This window comes from Nerophis lumbriciformis, linkage group LG07 (genome assembly GCF_033978685.3).
Source record: "Nerophis lumbriciformis linkage group LG07, RoL_Nlum_v2.1, whole genome shotgun sequence".
Classification (NCBI taxonomy): Eukaryota; Metazoa; Chordata; class Actinopteri; order Syngnathiformes; family Syngnathidae; genus Nerophis; species Nerophis lumbriciformis.
The window spans coordinates 34,953,398-34,970,225 of record NC_084554.2 but is presented as its reverse complement, the minus strand read 5'-3'; the positions used below and the strand labels follow the sequence as shown (position 1 = coordinate 34,970,225).

Here is a 16,828-nt window from a genome sequence, read left to right as displayed (position 1 = left end):
TAAGGCCATGCCGAATAAGGCATTAATAAGTACTTAATAATGACTAGTTAAGAGCCAATATGTTACTAATTTGCATGTTAATAAGCAACTAATTAATGGTGATTATGTTCCCCATACTAAAGTGTTACCGTGTTTTTTTACTGGTGCACAAAATGAACCGTGCATGAACATCACCTTGTTCAAACAACAAAACCAACACAGCGCATAAATGATAAATGGGTTGTACTTTACTCACAACAAATTACACACCTGCAAATCAGTGTGACTTCTGCTGTTGCCGTATCCGTAATACGCCGATAGGGAGAAGTTTTTATTTACACGATGAGTCGGGTGTGTCTTGACCTCCGCCGAACCCTTGAGCCCGACTCACCGAACCCCTAGGGCTCGATCGAACCCAGGGTAAGAACCACTGCTCTACACCAAACTAAAACTAATACAAAGGGCAGGTTGACTCACTGTTGAATATAAATTTAGCAGAGACAAAGTATAATTGTATTTATGTGTAGAACAAGTAAACAACTGCAGAGCACCACCACCACCTTGATGATCTGCTACTCAAGTGACCGGTCACCATAATCATGTGACGCCACGAGTGGTTTTTGCCCTAAACAATCACGTAATGTTTATGCCACGAGCTGGCCCTGGTTGCAATGCTTAGAATACTCTTTCATCTGGGGACCAATATTTCATCACTTTCCTTATTTTGTATATAATGTCAATGCAGTTTCATATTTCCTTACCTCACCAAATGTTTATGTTAACACTGAAAATATGCTGCTGCGGAGTTTTTTACAAATCTCAGACATGTACATTTTTTCGCAAAAACACGTCAATCCGAGTTTTTAAACATTTATTTTTGCGTCAAAAATGACTTTTACGTTTTTTTTGTAAATGGAAAATAAATAAATAAATGTGTTGAACAGGTAGTCGCTGTTACTCTTGCTAAAACAGGACGGAGAGACGATCAGGAGCACCGAAACAAGCTCACTAGCTAGCTTTAGCATCTACCTAGCTTACTTCTTGTCGTCTCTGTTTTTGCTGTAAACCACAATGTTGATGGCTTTCTACTCTGCTGCTAATAATATTTGGTTGATTGCAATTCCATGTAGTGGTACGCCAAAGAATCACTTGATTAAAGTACAGTGTTTTATTTTCTTATATTCAAACTTTGTATACGAAGGTTCTGGGTTCGATCCTGTGTGTGCAGTTTGCATGTTCTCTCCGTGACTGCGTGGGTTCCCTCCGGGTACTGCGGCTTCCTCCCACTTCCAAAGACATGCACCTGGGGATAGGTTGATTGGCAACACTTAATTGGCCCTAGTGTGTGAATGCTGTCTGTCTATCTGTGTTGGCCCTGCGATGAGGTGGCGACTTGTCCAGGGTGTACCCCGCCTTCTGCCCGAATGCAGCTGAGATAGGCTCCAGCACCCCCCGTGATCCCGAAAGGGACAAGCGGTAGAAAATGGATGGATGGATGGATGTTTAATGTTAATGTGACCAAAAATATTCAATACACTTGTTAAATAAAACCTCTCCCTTGTTTTTAATGAATACTTAGGCCTATTATGCTACTGAATTTTACTATGGGTCATAATGGTGGTACTTGGAGAGCTAAGTTTTTATGAGGTGGTACTTGGTGAAAAAAGTTTCAGAACCACTGTTCTAGAGTATTTATTAGTAGCTAGCTAGAAGGTATGTTTTTTGACGTGACAGATTGTAAACAGAGATCACAACACGGGAAGTATAGTACTTGAAGGGGCGTGTCTATAGGATAGAGTTGCCAAGTTCTTTGCATGCATGTTATATAATTTGACACTACTTTCAATAAAAATAATGTTAGTAAATGATCTACTAAAAAAACTAAAGAATGATGTGGTATGTTAGTTACATGGGACATGTAAGCGTCAAAAAGACTGTTGGTGGAGGAAAACAAATCTAAAATATATTGTAGAAATGCACCCAATTGCAGGAAATGTAATCCTGATTTTCAAAATGTTCTTTGTGTTCAAAGAAATGTTCCTGTTTTTTCCCCTCCAAAGGGTGCTCACATCCCTGAAATCTGCAACAAAAATGTTAGATGTTTACAGGTTTGTTTGTTTTTTTCACAAATATTCCTGAAGTTGCCATGCAGCTGACACATGAATCACATGACTGATCAATGAGAAAGGGTTTAATCAATAAACTTGTAGAGAGAATGCACGAGCGTATTGTGGCGTGACCTTTGACCCCTTTACATCTGTCAACCAATCACACAGACAAGCCATTAAATCGATACCCTTCTAAGCATAATAATAGTCATCAAAGGCTGCTTGAATGCATCAGGATGGAAGCACAGTGATTTACATCTGGGGGGGAGTAATCTGTGTGTGCGAGTGGGCGGGGCCTGACCTGTCAGAGTGAAAGGCAATAATCCATCCAAACAACACACACGCTGGCACACATAAGGGACGTACTGAGGAGACAAGCATCTGTTGACCTGCAATCAGGTAAGGTCCCATGTACTATTTAGGGTCGGTAGTGACGCTGATAAATAGTACTACTTTTGCAACATGTCACAGAAACAAAAAATATCACGTTAAATGATGATTGTGTGACTTATTTTTCTTTTTTTGCATGGATCCATCCCTTCCTGTTTACTTCAATAACCTGGTGAGTAACACACAAGCACACACATCTGCATGAGGTTGCTTTAAAGTGATGGGGAATAAAAATACTACATAAACTAAATATCGAATCAAAAATATAAAACTAAATATCTTATTACCCTTCCTTTCCACCCCTAAATTTTTCGTTTAAAAGCCGCTGGATTCATTTTTCATTTAGGGTTTAACGCCCCCTGCCGCCCCGTGCGTCATGACGTCATTGCGTCAGTGAAATGACGTCGTAAAAAAAAAGCTTGGCCGTAACAGCGAGGAAGAGCGCGAGCGTCCCGCAACAGGACAGGTAAAGAAAAGACCCATGATTTATTGGAAGACACGACTGATGAATGGCAATTGCATGAAGTAATAATGAGGATTATTGATGATGATCGTAATAGTTGGCGAGAGGACAGTTTTGCATGATCATGCTGCAGCTGGGATGTGCGTGTGTGCGTGCGTTACTGCGGTGGGGTGTTTCCTGCTGCAGGATGGAGCACTAGCAGTGCTTTAGCACATTGGAACTCATGCATGGAACCATCAAACAAATCAATGGGTATTGTTCCAAAAACATTAACACTTTTTCTAAGCCAACTGAGCATTAAAAATAAAATATGCATGAATTTGTCAAATTATGGAATCACTAACTTGTTATTTTGGTTCAGCTTCTTTAAATAAGTCTGTGCCCATTATGATATTTTTCTGACATTGATTGATCACTTTCATCTGAACATAAAGTGAATTATTAATATATTCCAGCTCCCTGCACTATATTATACTTTATTTATGTTATTCATACATACTATAATACACAATATATTGTGAGTGATTATACTGGAGTTCCCGATATTACACGTTTTTTCAATATTGTGACTATCATCAATATTTACCCAGTTGTAACCCCCTCACTACACACACACACGCACACACTGACCCACATCATCGCACTCAAAACCAGATCACATTCTCTTACCCATAATCTCTCTCTCTCTGGCTCTACTGTTACCACGGCAACCCTCACATGACAGCTGGCCGGGTCAAAGGATCGACAGCCTGTCAAACAAAATACCCTTTATTTATAATTTTTTTTTAAATATATTCAACAGTTGGTATGATTCTGAACCACCTCACCAGTTCAGTCCAAATTCTACTTTAAGGTCAACTCATCGCCATGACGACAGAGCAGAGCGAGCCGCAGGAGGCGGAGTCTCTCCCTGAAGCCGCCGCCCATTCCACACCCATTCAGGTAACAAGGGAGCTTTTAAACATAATCAGCGCAGCAGAAGCATGACTTAATTTCCTGTTTAGGTAGGGGAGGGCGGGGCATCCCAGTACAAAGGCAGCTTATTGGCCGACGAGTCAATTGGTCACCTGTCCCCGGGCAGTCGTGTCGCTCCCTCCCCGGTCAGGAACGCTCTGAACTTCAGAACTATGCAGGCCAAAGTCACCCTGCTGGACGGCTCTCTGTTTACGTGCACTGTGGAGGTGAGACCATGAGCACATGCACTGTGAGAACATGAACAATGAGCACATGAACAATGAGCCCATGTACAATGAGCCCATTAACAAGTCAAAGATTTCATTGTCGTTGTTGCAGAAACGAGCTCGCGGTCTTCAGCTGTTCGAGAAGGTCTGCGAGCACGTCAACCTGCTGGAGCGGGACTATTTTGCCCTGTCCTTCAGAGACGCCGACAACAACAAGGTTGCTTCTATCACTTCTATATCTGTGTCAGATCTACGACCTTTGACCTTTGCGTGTCTTGCAGAACTGGTTGGATCCTGGGAAGGAGATGAAGAAACAGGTCAGAGGTCAGTGTCTATCCAACAATGTCTTGCAACTGTCCTGACTCACTTTGGGTTGTTTGTTATTGTTGTTGAGGTTATCATTAGTAAATAGGACTTTGAACATTTTTCACGTCTTCCTACTCAATTCTAGTAAACAAGACAGAGGTTATTATTGATAACTGGTGGGGGAGCGATGGAATTATATATATGATAGATGTCCTCGTGTGTGAGCATGGCACTGTGGATTTAGCAGATTATGTTTGGTTTTCCTACTTAATACTAGTATGAAAGACGCAGGTTATCATTAATAACTGGCAGGGGCTAGCGATTTTGTATGATGCATAGATATGGACTTTGTTTTAGCAGATTATTTTCAGTCTTTCTATTCAATTCTTGTATGCAAGGTGGAAGTTATCATTAATAACTGGTGGTAGGAGCTATGGAATTTTGTATATGCTGCGTGTATGTGCTTGTGTGTGAGCAAGGTATCGCAGACCTTGTCTTTACAGATTAGTTTGAGTCTTTCCATTTAGTTGTCGTATGCAAGGAGGTTGTTATTAATAACTGGCAGGGCTGAGTATTGAATTTATACATATGTTTGCATGAATAGCTGGGTGAGCAAGGCACATTGGACTTGGACTTTGCGATTGGTTAGAGTCTTCCTACTCAATTCTAGTATAAGATACTAGCTTTATATATATATATATATATATATATATATATATATATATATATATATATATATATATATATATATATATGGTGTGTGCATGTGCCCATGTGTGAGCAGGATTCTGTTTTTGCAGATTATTTGATTCAGTTCTTGTATGCAAGGTAGAGGTTATCATTAATAACTGGCAGGGGGGGAGCATCGAATTATGTATGTGATGCGTGCATAAACTGGTGTCTGAGCGAAGCACCTTGGATTCTGACTTTGAAAATTATTTGGAGTCTTCCTACTCAATTCTAGTATGAAATACGGAGTTTATCATCAATAACTGGCAGGGGGAGCAATGGAAGCACTTAGGATTTGGCAGATTATTTTGAAGTCTTTTTTTACCCAATTGTAGAATGAAAGACTGAGGTTATCATTAATAACTGGCAGCAGGACTGCTTGCATTGGTCATGAGATATGTCTATATTGCACGTGCCTGTGCACAGCATGATGTGTTAGTGAGCAAGGCACCGTCGACTTTGCGGGTTATTTTGAGTCATCCCATTCAGTTCTTGTATCCAAGGCAGAGGATATCATTAATAACTGGCAGCAGGAGTGCTCGCATTGGTCATTAGACACATGCATGTGCCGGTTTGTGACGGAAACACTGTAGGTTTTGTTTTTCTGCATCAATCCCACCCTTTCTATTCATTTCTATTATGCAATGTGGCTGATGTTATTACCAACTGTTCAGCAGGAGGAGCGATTGCATTAATTCTATGATTTGTATATGTTGCATGTGACAACGAGGCATCGTGGGTTTTGACTTGTGGATTATTTTGATCATTCCTATCATGCAAAGAGCGGCTTCTTCTTAAAAACCGGCAGAAGGAGCAATTGCATTACTTGTATGGTTTGTCCATACGGTGCTTATGTATGAGCAATAATGCCAGGAGCAGGCCCAACTCTTCTAGTGTGCACACAACAGTTTCCTGTTGTTGCAGGTGTCCCCTGGCACTTCTTCTTCAACGTCAAGTTTTACCCGCCGAACCCCACCCAGCTGTCTGAGGACATCTCCAGGTAGATTCATCCAGCTGCCAATCAAAACTCTCTCAATGTGAATGTTTTTCATTCATGTCCTCCGAAGGTACTTCCTGTGTCTGCAGCTTAGACAGGATATCGTTTCCGGTCGTCTTCCGTGTTCCTTCGCAACTCACACCGTCCTCGGCTCCTACACCATCCAATCCGAGCTGGGGGACTACGATCCAGGTACTTCCCTTGTTTTAAGAATTTCCTCAAATCCCGATTCACACGGTTTTTCTTGCAGATGAATGTGGCTTGGATTACGTGAGCGAACTTTGTTTTGCTCCCAACCAAAGCAAGCAGATGGAGGAGAAGATCATGGAGCTCCACAAAAGTTACAGGTTTTTTTCTTGATTCCATTTCAATGTATTTTTCTTTATTGTCGCCTGCTCAAAACCAGTGTGCTCTGCAGTGGAAATGTGTGCTCTGCACATGTACAGTAGTACCTCAACTTACAAGCTTGATTGGTTCTGTGACGGAGCTCTCAAGTCAAAACACTTGTATCTGAAATCAACGTCTCACATTAAAATATTGTAATCAATGTGGTACTTTTAACATGGAGCATGTCTTTCAAAAAGAAAATATTGTAAAAACACACAATACAATAGACTATACTACCAGTGATTACAGTAGTTTTTTGAAGTAATGTAATAATCATGTACAGCATTTACCTTGCAGCGTGGACTTCTACTGTATCTCCTTCCAGATGCTTTTCGATCAAACACACCATCAGCAGCTTTTTCATATTTTCATGGATAAATGTCCGCCATTTAGATATTATTTTTACATCCTTGTCTGGCGTTAGACTCATTCTGCTTCAGTATGGTGCAGACTAGCAGTCATACGCTCAAATTGCTTCGCCAAGTTTAAGCTAGCTAAACGCTCAGTCATGTTTTTGATGATTTCCTTCTTTGATTCAATAAATATCATCCTCTTCTTCTTCTCCGGACTGTCCTTCACACTCACTTTCCTCCTTCCCATGGTTGGAAAACAACGTTTAATGTCTATCTCTCGCTATAAGCTAATACTAGCAAGTAAGACCAGATTGTTTGGTAGGATCTCACAGGCTTCCCGGAGACATTAATGGCCAACTAATGGCAGGAAGGCTTCAAACTCAAATGTTTGCTTCCAACATAAAGCATAGCAATTTGCCAAGAGAAAACACTCTTTAAGTTGAGGTATCACTGTATGTTTGGTTTCACTTTGTGGTTCTGAGGTTCTTTTTTTGAATGTGTATTCAGAGGAATGACACCAGCTGAAGCCGAGATGCACTTCCTGGAAAACGTGAAGAAACTTTCTATGTATGGAGTTGACCTTCATCACGCCAGGGTAAAAACACACACACACTACATTTTTAGTTTGAAGTGCAGCATCGGTGGTTCTTTTAATTGTTGGTTTGTTGGATGAAATCATCCGCAAAAGAGGGAAAGCCTAATATGGGCAACATTCGCCGATGCGTGACCCACTTCCTGTCTGTGGTCGATCACATTTGTTTGTGTGCGCGTGCGCGTTCTCATTCCACTGATTTTTCCACTCATGTCCCCTTCAGTTTGTCACTGTGAAGCGAGCAAACTGATTAGAAAAAAGAAAATAAAGAATCTTGATGTATAATTTGGATACTAACTTTCATAGTATCTTGAAAAACAACACAATATCCTCCTGAGAACTGGCGTCCTCTGCAGTGGACTTTTATATTTTGCATTACAGGACTATTTTTTTCCGAAAATTGTAACTAAAACAAAAAGACAAATGTCCACTGCAGTCGACGCTGGTTCTCAGAAGGATATGTCAATGCAATTTTAGCGTATTTAAATGTTTTCTACATGAGCACAGCTATACAAAAGTGCAGAGAAAATGCTTGTTTCTATTTTTTAAGCATAGCAGCATATCATGCACTGTCGTGACTATTGCAGCAAACATTTAAGTACTCGAATGTAGATTTTTTTTAAAACATTTTTGCCTTTGGTCTAAACGTATTTCTGTCTTTAACGCAGACCGAATGATGGTATTTTGATGTCTTCTGTGTCTCTTGGTGATTTAGACAAGTTTTTATTTTTCCTGTCTTTTTTTTGTTTGTTTGCTTTGAATGGACTAGATGGTAGGAAGCCGCTTTGATTGCTTGTCTTCTGGTCCCTCCGAGGTAAGACGGCGTGCTGTCTGTCTGGTCTTTTGTGTTAGGGGTGGGCGTATCGATCTGAATATCCATGTTATCGATACCAAGGTGGGTATTGGTATCGGATCGATACTAGCGTGATGGAATCGATACTTTTGTTGGCGTTTCTCGTCTATACATCCAGCAACTACATGTACAGGAAAACAGTATAGGGGGAATGTTTTATTAATACAGTGAAACCTCAATTACGAACCTCTTATTGTATGAACTTTTAAATTTATGAACCACAGCTTGAAGGAAAAAAATGCTTTGGTGTGCGAACCTTGTCTAAGTGTACAAGCGTTTCATCCACACGTTGAGGGGCTCGCAGCACAGCCATTTTGTGCCCAGCAGCACAGCTATTGTGGGCGGGCTGATTGATCTCAGTGATGCTATTGTCATTGGCTTCTGTTCTAGGTGCTACTTTGCATGCTTTTTAAGTGTTGTTTAGTTTTTTTACAGCCTTTTTCTAGCAATTTTGCTCGCTCTATATGAGTCTGAAAAGCAATGGACAAGTGATGTGTGGTTTGAAACACTCAGGAAGTATCCACAGCGTTGTCCTCCTTCTCCCTTCTGCTGCATGCCAATAAGATTAACCAACAAGGAAAAATAGATTTATTTTGTATTCCTAATCATTGTAGCGACTTGGCTGTTAAACTAATGGAGTTTTGTAATTTTAAACTGTGAGTGCACCACAGTGCTAGTGACAGTGTGTGTGCTTGTCGGCAGGGCGGCTGAAAATGAGGACAGTTCAGCTAGTTGTGGTTGTTTTGGCTTTGTTATTAAATAAAAAGTTGATCCGTCACCTCCTTGTTGTGTACGTTTGATATACAGTACAGTATAGTGCTTTATATTGTGTTCAAAGTGTACAAACTTTTACTAAAATATGGACTTTAGTCAGGCCTGGAACCTATTATTTATGTTTACATTATTTCTTATGGAGAAATTTGCTCTTCCTCTATTTACAAACAATGTTCAACAACCAATTAGGAGTGTACATTGAGGTTCTACTGTATTACATAATTTTATATTGTTGTAGTTTAACACACTTTTTCTTGCATACAATCTTGTTTTCATAATCATAACTAACTAACTCATAGCAAATTCACAAAATGAATCAGTGATCACTTAAAGCCAAAAGTATCAGTATCTGTATTGGCGGTACTAGCCTGTTGTTATTTGGTATCGGATCGATACCAAAATGCTTAGTATCGCCCACCCTTCTTTGTGTTGTCGTCGTTCCTTTACTGTATTTATGAGGACTTGTGCACATGGGACCAACTACTGTAGAGGTCCTTAACAACTGCATTGTCTTTGTATATGTGTAGGACTCAGAGGGCGTGGCCATCATGCTGGGCGTGTGCAGTAGCGGCCTGCTGGTCTACAGGGACCGGCTGAGGATCAACAGGTTTTCGTGGCCAAAGATCCTAAAGATCTCCTACAAAAGGAACAACTTCTACATCAAGATACGGCCTGGAGAGGTGGACACCACAAAAGCAGAGCTCTGACTTTGAACGTTCTTTAACTTGTTTTTCTGCAGTTTGACCAGTTTGAATCGACAATTGGTTTCAAGCTGCTGAACCACCGAGCAGCTAAGAGATTGTGGAAAGTTTGTGTGGAGCATCACTCCTTCTTCAGGTGTGTCCATCTTTTTCAACGTTTGAAATGTCCGCCACTCAGCCGGCATACTCTTCTTCTTTCGTAGGCTCGTCTCTCCGGAAGAACCTCCAAAGCGTTTTCTCACCCTCGGTTCCAAGTTCCGCTATAGCGGTCGTACACAGATCCAGAGTCGCAGAGCCAGCTCTCAGATCTCCAGACCAGCTCCCAATTTCCCGCGGTGCATCAGCAAGAGGAACCTGCTGAGTCGCAGCCTGGATGGAGGTACCGATCCTCATCCTGATGGATTTCATCCTTCAGTCCACGTTTTGTTCAGGTTTAGGGATCCACTTTTTCCAACCAAGCTGCAGCGTTCATGTTCAGGGTTCAGGCTTTATTAGGAATCCTTTTTTTTTTTATACATGTCAGTGACCAAAGTTTTGATTGGTCCTCAGCTCCGAGTGACACGCCCACATCCTCTCTCAATGGTTCTCCAGCCATCACAGCCAATGGAAGCTCACAAACAGGTAGAAGTTCAACTGTCAATCAAGTAACAGTACTCAAGTACTGGCCTGTGATTGGCTTTTCCTTGTCCGGCTTCTGGTTGGCTGTAGGAAACCCACTGTGTCGGATTTCTCAGGTGGCCACGCCTCTTTCTGACATGAGCCCCTTTTGCACTGCCGGGATCGGTGTAAAAGCCAAAAGTGGATTTTCTTTTACGCTTTAATGCGATGAAAGAGGCTTTGAAGTCCCTAAAATAAGAAACACTTCATGGAGGCGGGGTTAAGGGAAATGCTCTCATTTATTGTTTTATTACTGTGACCAATTCTCTGCAAGACCTCATCGGGCTGAAGCTGATTGGCTGCTGCCTTGCCTGCAATGCATGTGTCCTGAACTCTGATTGGCCGAGTTGACACACGCCATGTTACTATGGATACCGCTGCTACAGCTAATTGTGTGTCTATGTGTGTTCAGACATGGGCACTGGACTGTACGCAGTGTCTAAAACCATCACCGCTAGTGACCTCATTACCACGGTGACACCTGAGAAGAGGATGGAGGAGCAGATGGATGAAGTAACCAATCAGACGAGAGCTTTTAGACCAGGTGAGTACGACTGGGAGACAAGTTTAAGCCTTCGCTCGTGTCCATCGTGTACTTGTGTTGTTGCAGTCGAGGAGGTGCATGACAGCATGGAGGCGGAGCATGAGGCGGAGCATGAGGCGGAGCATGAGGCGGAGAAGGAGGCGGACAAGGAGGCGGACAAGGAGGTGGACAAGGTGGCGGAGCAGGAGGCGGAGCAGCAGGATGACGAGGAGACAACGAAAGTAACAGAGGTCTCCCAAAGTCCTCTGACTCCCGAGCAACTGGACGACAATCTAAAACATGTGTGTATTTACCTCTTGCTCTATTGATGTGTGTGTTGGCCGAGTTCAATGACATTTGCGTAACCATGCCAGCAAACTAAATGACATTAGTAGCGCCACCTATGGGTTGATGTTAAATTGCTTTTGATAACATGCTAGCGTACATGTAAAGTTTCATGATTTTTAGATAAATGCGCAATTACTTACTGACAATTAGTTTGAAATATGACACACTTGTCGGTCCCCAAAAGGTGTACTCCAAATGTAGTGGAGTTTCAGCTAAACACTGCAAAGTTACAATGGTTATTTTGTAGAGCTGTGGGAAAAATTTCCAGCCAATCCCACTTAAGGGTTTTTTAACAGCGCGACCATGTGGTGTTTTTGTCAATAAAGTCATAAAAACACAGTGTGGGTGCATGTTTTGACAAAGATTGTGTTTGCTTTGTGCGTGCAGACAGAGCTGACAGAGACTGTGGACGGAGACCTGACAGCCACTGAGGTGATGATCATAATAGAAATATTAATATTAATTTTACTGACTTATGGGAGGCAACACCCACCATGTTCTTCTCTATCAGTCTGAACAGGAAGAAGACCTAAAAAGTGATCAGGTAAATTCTGGCATTTTGAATTAAATTTGTGTTGACTGGTTTCACTCACCTGGGACTTCACCTTCAGGAAGTTCTGGCCAGTCCGGAAAACGTTGAGAAACCTCCAAGCACCATCAGCGATCTCAGGCGTTCCTTCCTGGAGGGAGGGGGGACAGCGGGAGGACTGACCGAGTGGGAAAAACGCCTTGCCGCGTCGCCTGTTCGACGGGCGGACGACTCGCCGATGATTGAGCCTCTAGAAGCGGAGGAGGTAAGAATTAATTTGTGGTCACGGAAAGTTGATATTTTCTGTGATTGGTTATTCAATGCGTGTGTATGTGTGTATGTGTGTTTGTGTGTGTGCGGCCCCAGGAGGGTGGGGCCACAGTAAAGCGTGAACCCCTACAGCCAATCAAAGGGAAGAGCATCACTCTGGGGCGGAGTTATGACACCACTTCCGGCAGTGTTGTCGCCATAACGAACGATGTTATAGTGATGAGAGCGAGGGGTGACGATGTCATCACTGGTGGACTGAGTAGTTATAAGGCGGAGCCTCGACTCCCCGTGGGTCACAGCGGAACGATTGGAGAGGAAGCCCCTCTTTTTGTGGGCGGAAGCCCCGCCCCTGTACTGAGTAACCTGACCAGCAAGAAGTCACCATTCATGGCGGTACGCTGCTTGTGGTTGTCATGCCGACACTAACACGCTGCTCCCCATCTGTCACCTTGCGTATATGCTAACAACAACAACATGGCTGCTTGCAGCAATTAAGTGTTGTGGCAGCATGTGTCTAGTAGGGGGCAGAATGGAGACGGGGGCAGGGGCAGGGGCTCTGTTTTTTAAGCGCCATTTTTTTCCTGCTGCTTCTCCAGCGAAAATGGCTGTACTTAGCTTTTTGAGTTCATTGCTGCGAGGAAGGGGCTTTTTTCTGTTTGCCAACCCCTTTGCCGCCTTCCCATCTTTATCACTTCCTGTTAACCTGGTACAAAACCCAGAATCCTCATTATTCCAGACAGCAGTAACAGGAAGAGTAACCTCAGCGTTTTGCTTTGGCGGCAACACAAGCATGATTACCCCTTGGCTTAAGCATTATTGAAGACAATTCAGTCAATTGTTATTGATATGTCGTGCAGCCTCCTATAACCGGAATGTCTCCTGAGCTGACGGCTTTGCTGAAGTCGGCCAGAGAACAAAAAGCCTTCATGGAACACAACCTGCTCAAGGTGCTCGTTATATTACCCTTTCAATCTGTCTGCCCGCCCCCTCATACAGCTTGGCCCCGCCCTTCATACGTGTTAATTTCCTCTTTCAGACCTCGGAAAGGGTGGAGACCATTATGATGGCGTCAGAGAAGGAGCCAACGGCGGAGCAGCACCAGGTAGTGATGAGAGGTTTTATTGGTCCACCTCCTTGTGATCCCCCGCCCCCACCACCGGGCGGAGCTTCAGTGACGCACGCTGACGATGCCGGTGATGATTTGAATGACAGCGATGTTAGTGACGACAGTCAGGCGAGTGACGACGACCTTAGCCAGACTAGCCAAGATGCTATCAGCGTCTTAGCTCGGTCGGTCGTAGAAGAGGCCATGGACACAGCAGTCAGAGAGTCTCAAAGCCCCACGGCTAGCATCACTAATCCAGACAGCATCCCCGCTAGCTACAGTCCCACCATCAGGCCCTGTTCCATGCTTGGCAACCGGCCAACTACTAGTCTATCACTACGTTACCATGGTGGCGAGGACTCCGGGGAGGACTCCGAAGTGGACGAAGTTGGATGGAGGACTGGAGAAAACTCCCCTTCCCCCACCTCTCCACAAAGCCCTTGTTCCATGGGTGAGAGGCATCTTTACTACCAAGCTGACCCAGATAAGGATGGTCAGACTCTGCAAGAGGTAACAACTGAATGTCGAACTAGTCCTGAAGGAAACCATTCCCTCTAAATCCTGGCCCTGTAAATACTGTTCCAGTCAAACCAGTCCCTGTGAATCCTGTTCCTGTCATACTATTCCCAGTGAATCCTGGCCTTATAAACCCTGATCCTGTAAATCATGTTCCAGTTAAAGTCCTGGCCTTGCAAATCCTGTTTCAATCAAACCAGTCCCGGTGACTACTGGCCTTGCAAATCCGGTTCCAGTCAAACCAGTCCCAGTGAATCCTGGCCCTGTAAATCATGTCCCAGTTAAACCATTCCCAGTGAATCCTTTTTTGTAAATCATGTCTCAGTTAAACCATTCCCAGTGAATCCTTTTTTGTAAATCATGCTATTGTCAATCCAGTCCCAGTGAATCCTTGCCACCTACATCCAGTTCCAGTAAATCCCAAGCTTGTAAATTCTGTTTAAGTCAAACCAATTTGAGTGAATCTGTGCCTTGTAAATACTGTTCCAGTCATACCATTCCCAGTGAATCCTGATCTTATAAAACATGTTCTCTAGACAATCCAATCACAGTGAATCCTAGCCTTGTAAATCCGGTTCCATCCAAACCAATCCCACTGAATTCTGGTCTTGTAAATCCTGTTCCAGTCAGACCAGTCCCAGTGAATCCTGACCTTGGAAATCCTGTGCCAGTCAAACCATTTCAAATGAATACATTCCTTGTGAACTAATCCAAAAGGAATGTGTCCCAGTGAAACCAGTCTACATAAAACCTGTCCAAGCAAATCATGTCTCTGTGAAAGCAGTCACAAATAAAAACATCCATCCATCCATCCATTTTCTACCGCTTGTCCCTTTCGGGTTCGCGGGGGGTGCTGGAGTGTCTTCAGTGAAACCAGTCTAAATTAAAACCAACCCCAGTGATTCATGTTCCTCTGAAACCAATTCAAGTAAACCGGTCCCTGTGAATCCTGTCCCAGTGAAACTACACCGAGTCAAACCTGATCCAGCGGAACCATTCCCAGTGAATCCTGGTTCTGTGGATCCTGTTCCAGTGAAACTAGTCCAAATAAAACATGTCCCAGTGAAACCAGTCCCTTTCAAATCATTGCCAGTCTAAATAAAAGCTGACCCAGCAAAACCCTCCAGGTGAAACCTGTCTCCAGTGAACTTAGAACAAACCAATACTGTTCCAGTGAAACTCGTCCTGGCTTAAAAAAAAAAACAGTCCCGGTAAATGTTGTTCTTGTGAATCCTGTTCCAGGGAAACTAGACCATATAAAACCGATCCTCCGATGAAACTATTCCCAAATCTGAAATAGGTCCTAGTCAAACTAGTCACAATGCATCCTGACCCTGTGACCCCTGTTCCAGTGACACTAGTCTGAATGCAACCTGTCTCAGATAACTGTGTCCTAGTAAACCCTGTCCCAGTGAAGTCCAATTGAAAGTCTTCTAAATACACATTTTGTTGAAATGTTGTCATGTTGGTCTTGGTCAGGTGGTTCCTGTGTTGAGGAAGACTTTGACGTACGAAGCTCCAGGGGTGAGTAACCTTGTTATCATATGTGGTCTTCTTCATCAGGAAAGTCGGCAGACAAACAGAGTCTCATATGTCAAATGTCTGAAATCCATTTGTTTCAGAGGCAGGCGGACTCTGATCGTCCCGCTGGTCTGCTGCTGAGTTCCCAGACCTTCACTGCAGAGACGTCCACCACATCCAGCACCACTCACATTACCAAGGCAATAATACAAAAATAACGAGAAGAAAGATAGACTCTAAATTAAATATTTGGTCTTGGTCTTCAGATGGTGAATCGGGGGATTTCAGAAACGAGGATCGAAAAGAGGATTGTCATTTCCGGAGACACCGAAATGGACCACGATCAGGTAATCAATCAAGACTCTCAATGAAAACATTCCTGGACCAAGTGAAGTGAAAAGAGGACGCACCAAGCACTGCTTAGATCTGGTCAGACGTGTAAACGTGTGTCTTCAAGGCACTGGCGGCGGCGCTCAGCGAGGCCCGGCGGCAGCACCCCGAGCTGTCCGTCACGCGGGTCGTCATCCATAAAGAAACCGAGGTTGACCCCGATGATCGTTTGATTGATTAGGGCCATCGCAGGTAAAAAAGGTCAAAGGAGGCTGATTGGCTAATGCATGGAAGACTTCAAACTACAAGTGCTATGCTAACATCTGCTAGCACCTTTTCACGGTCACCTTCCGAAAAAACACTGGGAGGAAAAATGTTGCGAGAAATTCAAGAGAATTCAACTTAAAAACACTCAAGAAAACCCGTGACCGGAATAAGCTAGCCTTTGCTAGCACAGCTTGTCGAAACAATGCTAATTAGCCGACTAGCATTTCTCACATTTCTTTCTGCTCTCTTTCAGGACGCTTAAAGGCTACGTTGTGGAAGTCGGAGCCAGCAAACACATAAAAGAAGCTGCGGATTCACAAGATAAACATGTAACCGAATAGAATGCAATGAACTTTAGCGCTCCATTTTCACCTCACGTTCTCGAAGCAAAGCAGACAACCTGACCCGCCGTAGTTTTTGCTCATAGCTGAAGTGTAGGTAGCATGATTGCCAACACCGCATAGCGGCTAAAGCTTGGTTTATTGTCTTATTTCATCATGGAGACAGGCTACAACACACCGCAGCCATGGAAAGATCAGTGCCACAATATTTAATAAAGGGCTTTGACGCTAACTGCTTTAGCTAGCTTAATAAAGCTAGTCACTAGTGAAGCTTGTTGATCTTAATGTGATTTACTTGACAAACACCAAAATATGCTCATTTAATGTACTCACATTCACACACCAGCGTAGGCTATGTTAGCTAAGCGTTAGCATGATCTATATTTACCAAAAGAGAAGCTGTTTGCTGTACAGAAATAGCCTGTATTTGCTTTTGATTACAACAAGCGTAGTTGTACTCTGTCTCTATGGAAACCCTTATTGTAACACTCGCCTACATTATGTTCGTCAACATGTCTTATTTATTGTTCATTAAACACCTGCTGTGTAAAATTACTGAAAACCGAAGGAAGACTGAAGGTGGCTTAATAAAATGGCTGACAGTTGTC

At 43.2% G+C, this 16,828-nt stretch overlaps 2 protein-coding genes across 11 annotated transcripts in view; one reads left to right on the top strand and one right to left on the bottom strand.

The window, feature by feature from the left end:
• The window catches only part of zbtb14 (zinc finger and BTB domain containing 14), a 22,044-nt gene extending 17,903 nt beyond the window's left edge, over nt 1–4,141 (bottom strand). Inside the window, exons 1-3 of the mRNA XM_061965365.2 lie at nt 4,008–4,141; nt 3,768–3,894; nt 3,610–3,689 (exon numbers count right to left, since the gene is read on the bottom strand). The gene's annotated coding sequence lies outside the window, so the exon portion shown is untranslated. The remainder of the gene's footprint in view (nt 1–3,609; nt 3,690–3,767; nt 3,895–4,007) is intronic.
• On the top strand, nt 1,285–16,828 carry epb41l3a (erythrocyte membrane protein band 4.1-like 3a). 10 transcript variants are annotated; one of them, XM_072913504.1, is made up of 27 exons: nt 1,285–2,486; nt 3,818–3,882; nt 3,945–4,121; nt 4,234–4,338; nt 4,403–4,445; nt 6,081–6,156; nt 6,224–6,345; nt 6,404–6,500; nt 7,401–7,488; nt 8,255–8,299; nt 9,640–9,792; nt 9,852–9,949; nt 10,017–10,192; nt 10,363–10,434; nt 10,883–11,014; nt 11,081–11,295; nt 11,729–11,773; nt 11,853–11,885; nt 11,953–12,135; nt 12,237–12,533; nt 12,998–13,087; nt 13,177–13,755; nt 15,241–15,285; nt 15,384–15,482; nt 15,549–15,629; nt 15,740–15,864; nt 16,133–16,828. In XM_072913504.1, the coding sequence occupies exons 3-26, from the start codon at nt 4,068–4,070 to the stop codon at nt 15,851–15,853; spliced, it is 3,042 nt and encodes a 1,013-aa protein (XP_072769605.1). In that variant the 5' UTR covers nt 1,285–2,486; nt 3,818–3,882; nt 3,945–4,067; the 3' UTR covers nt 15,854–15,864; nt 16,133–16,828. The 10 variants fall into 10 exon arrangements, with proteins under 10 accessions (XP_072769605.1, XP_061821330.1, XP_061821331.1 ...); XM_061965346.1 differs by lacking the exon at nt 1,285–2,486 and adding an exon at nt 2,530–2,649 and having other exon boundaries at nt 3,794–3,882; XM_061965344.1 differs by lacking the exon at nt 1,285–2,486 and adding an exon at nt 2,851–2,943 and having other exon boundaries at nt 3,794–3,882.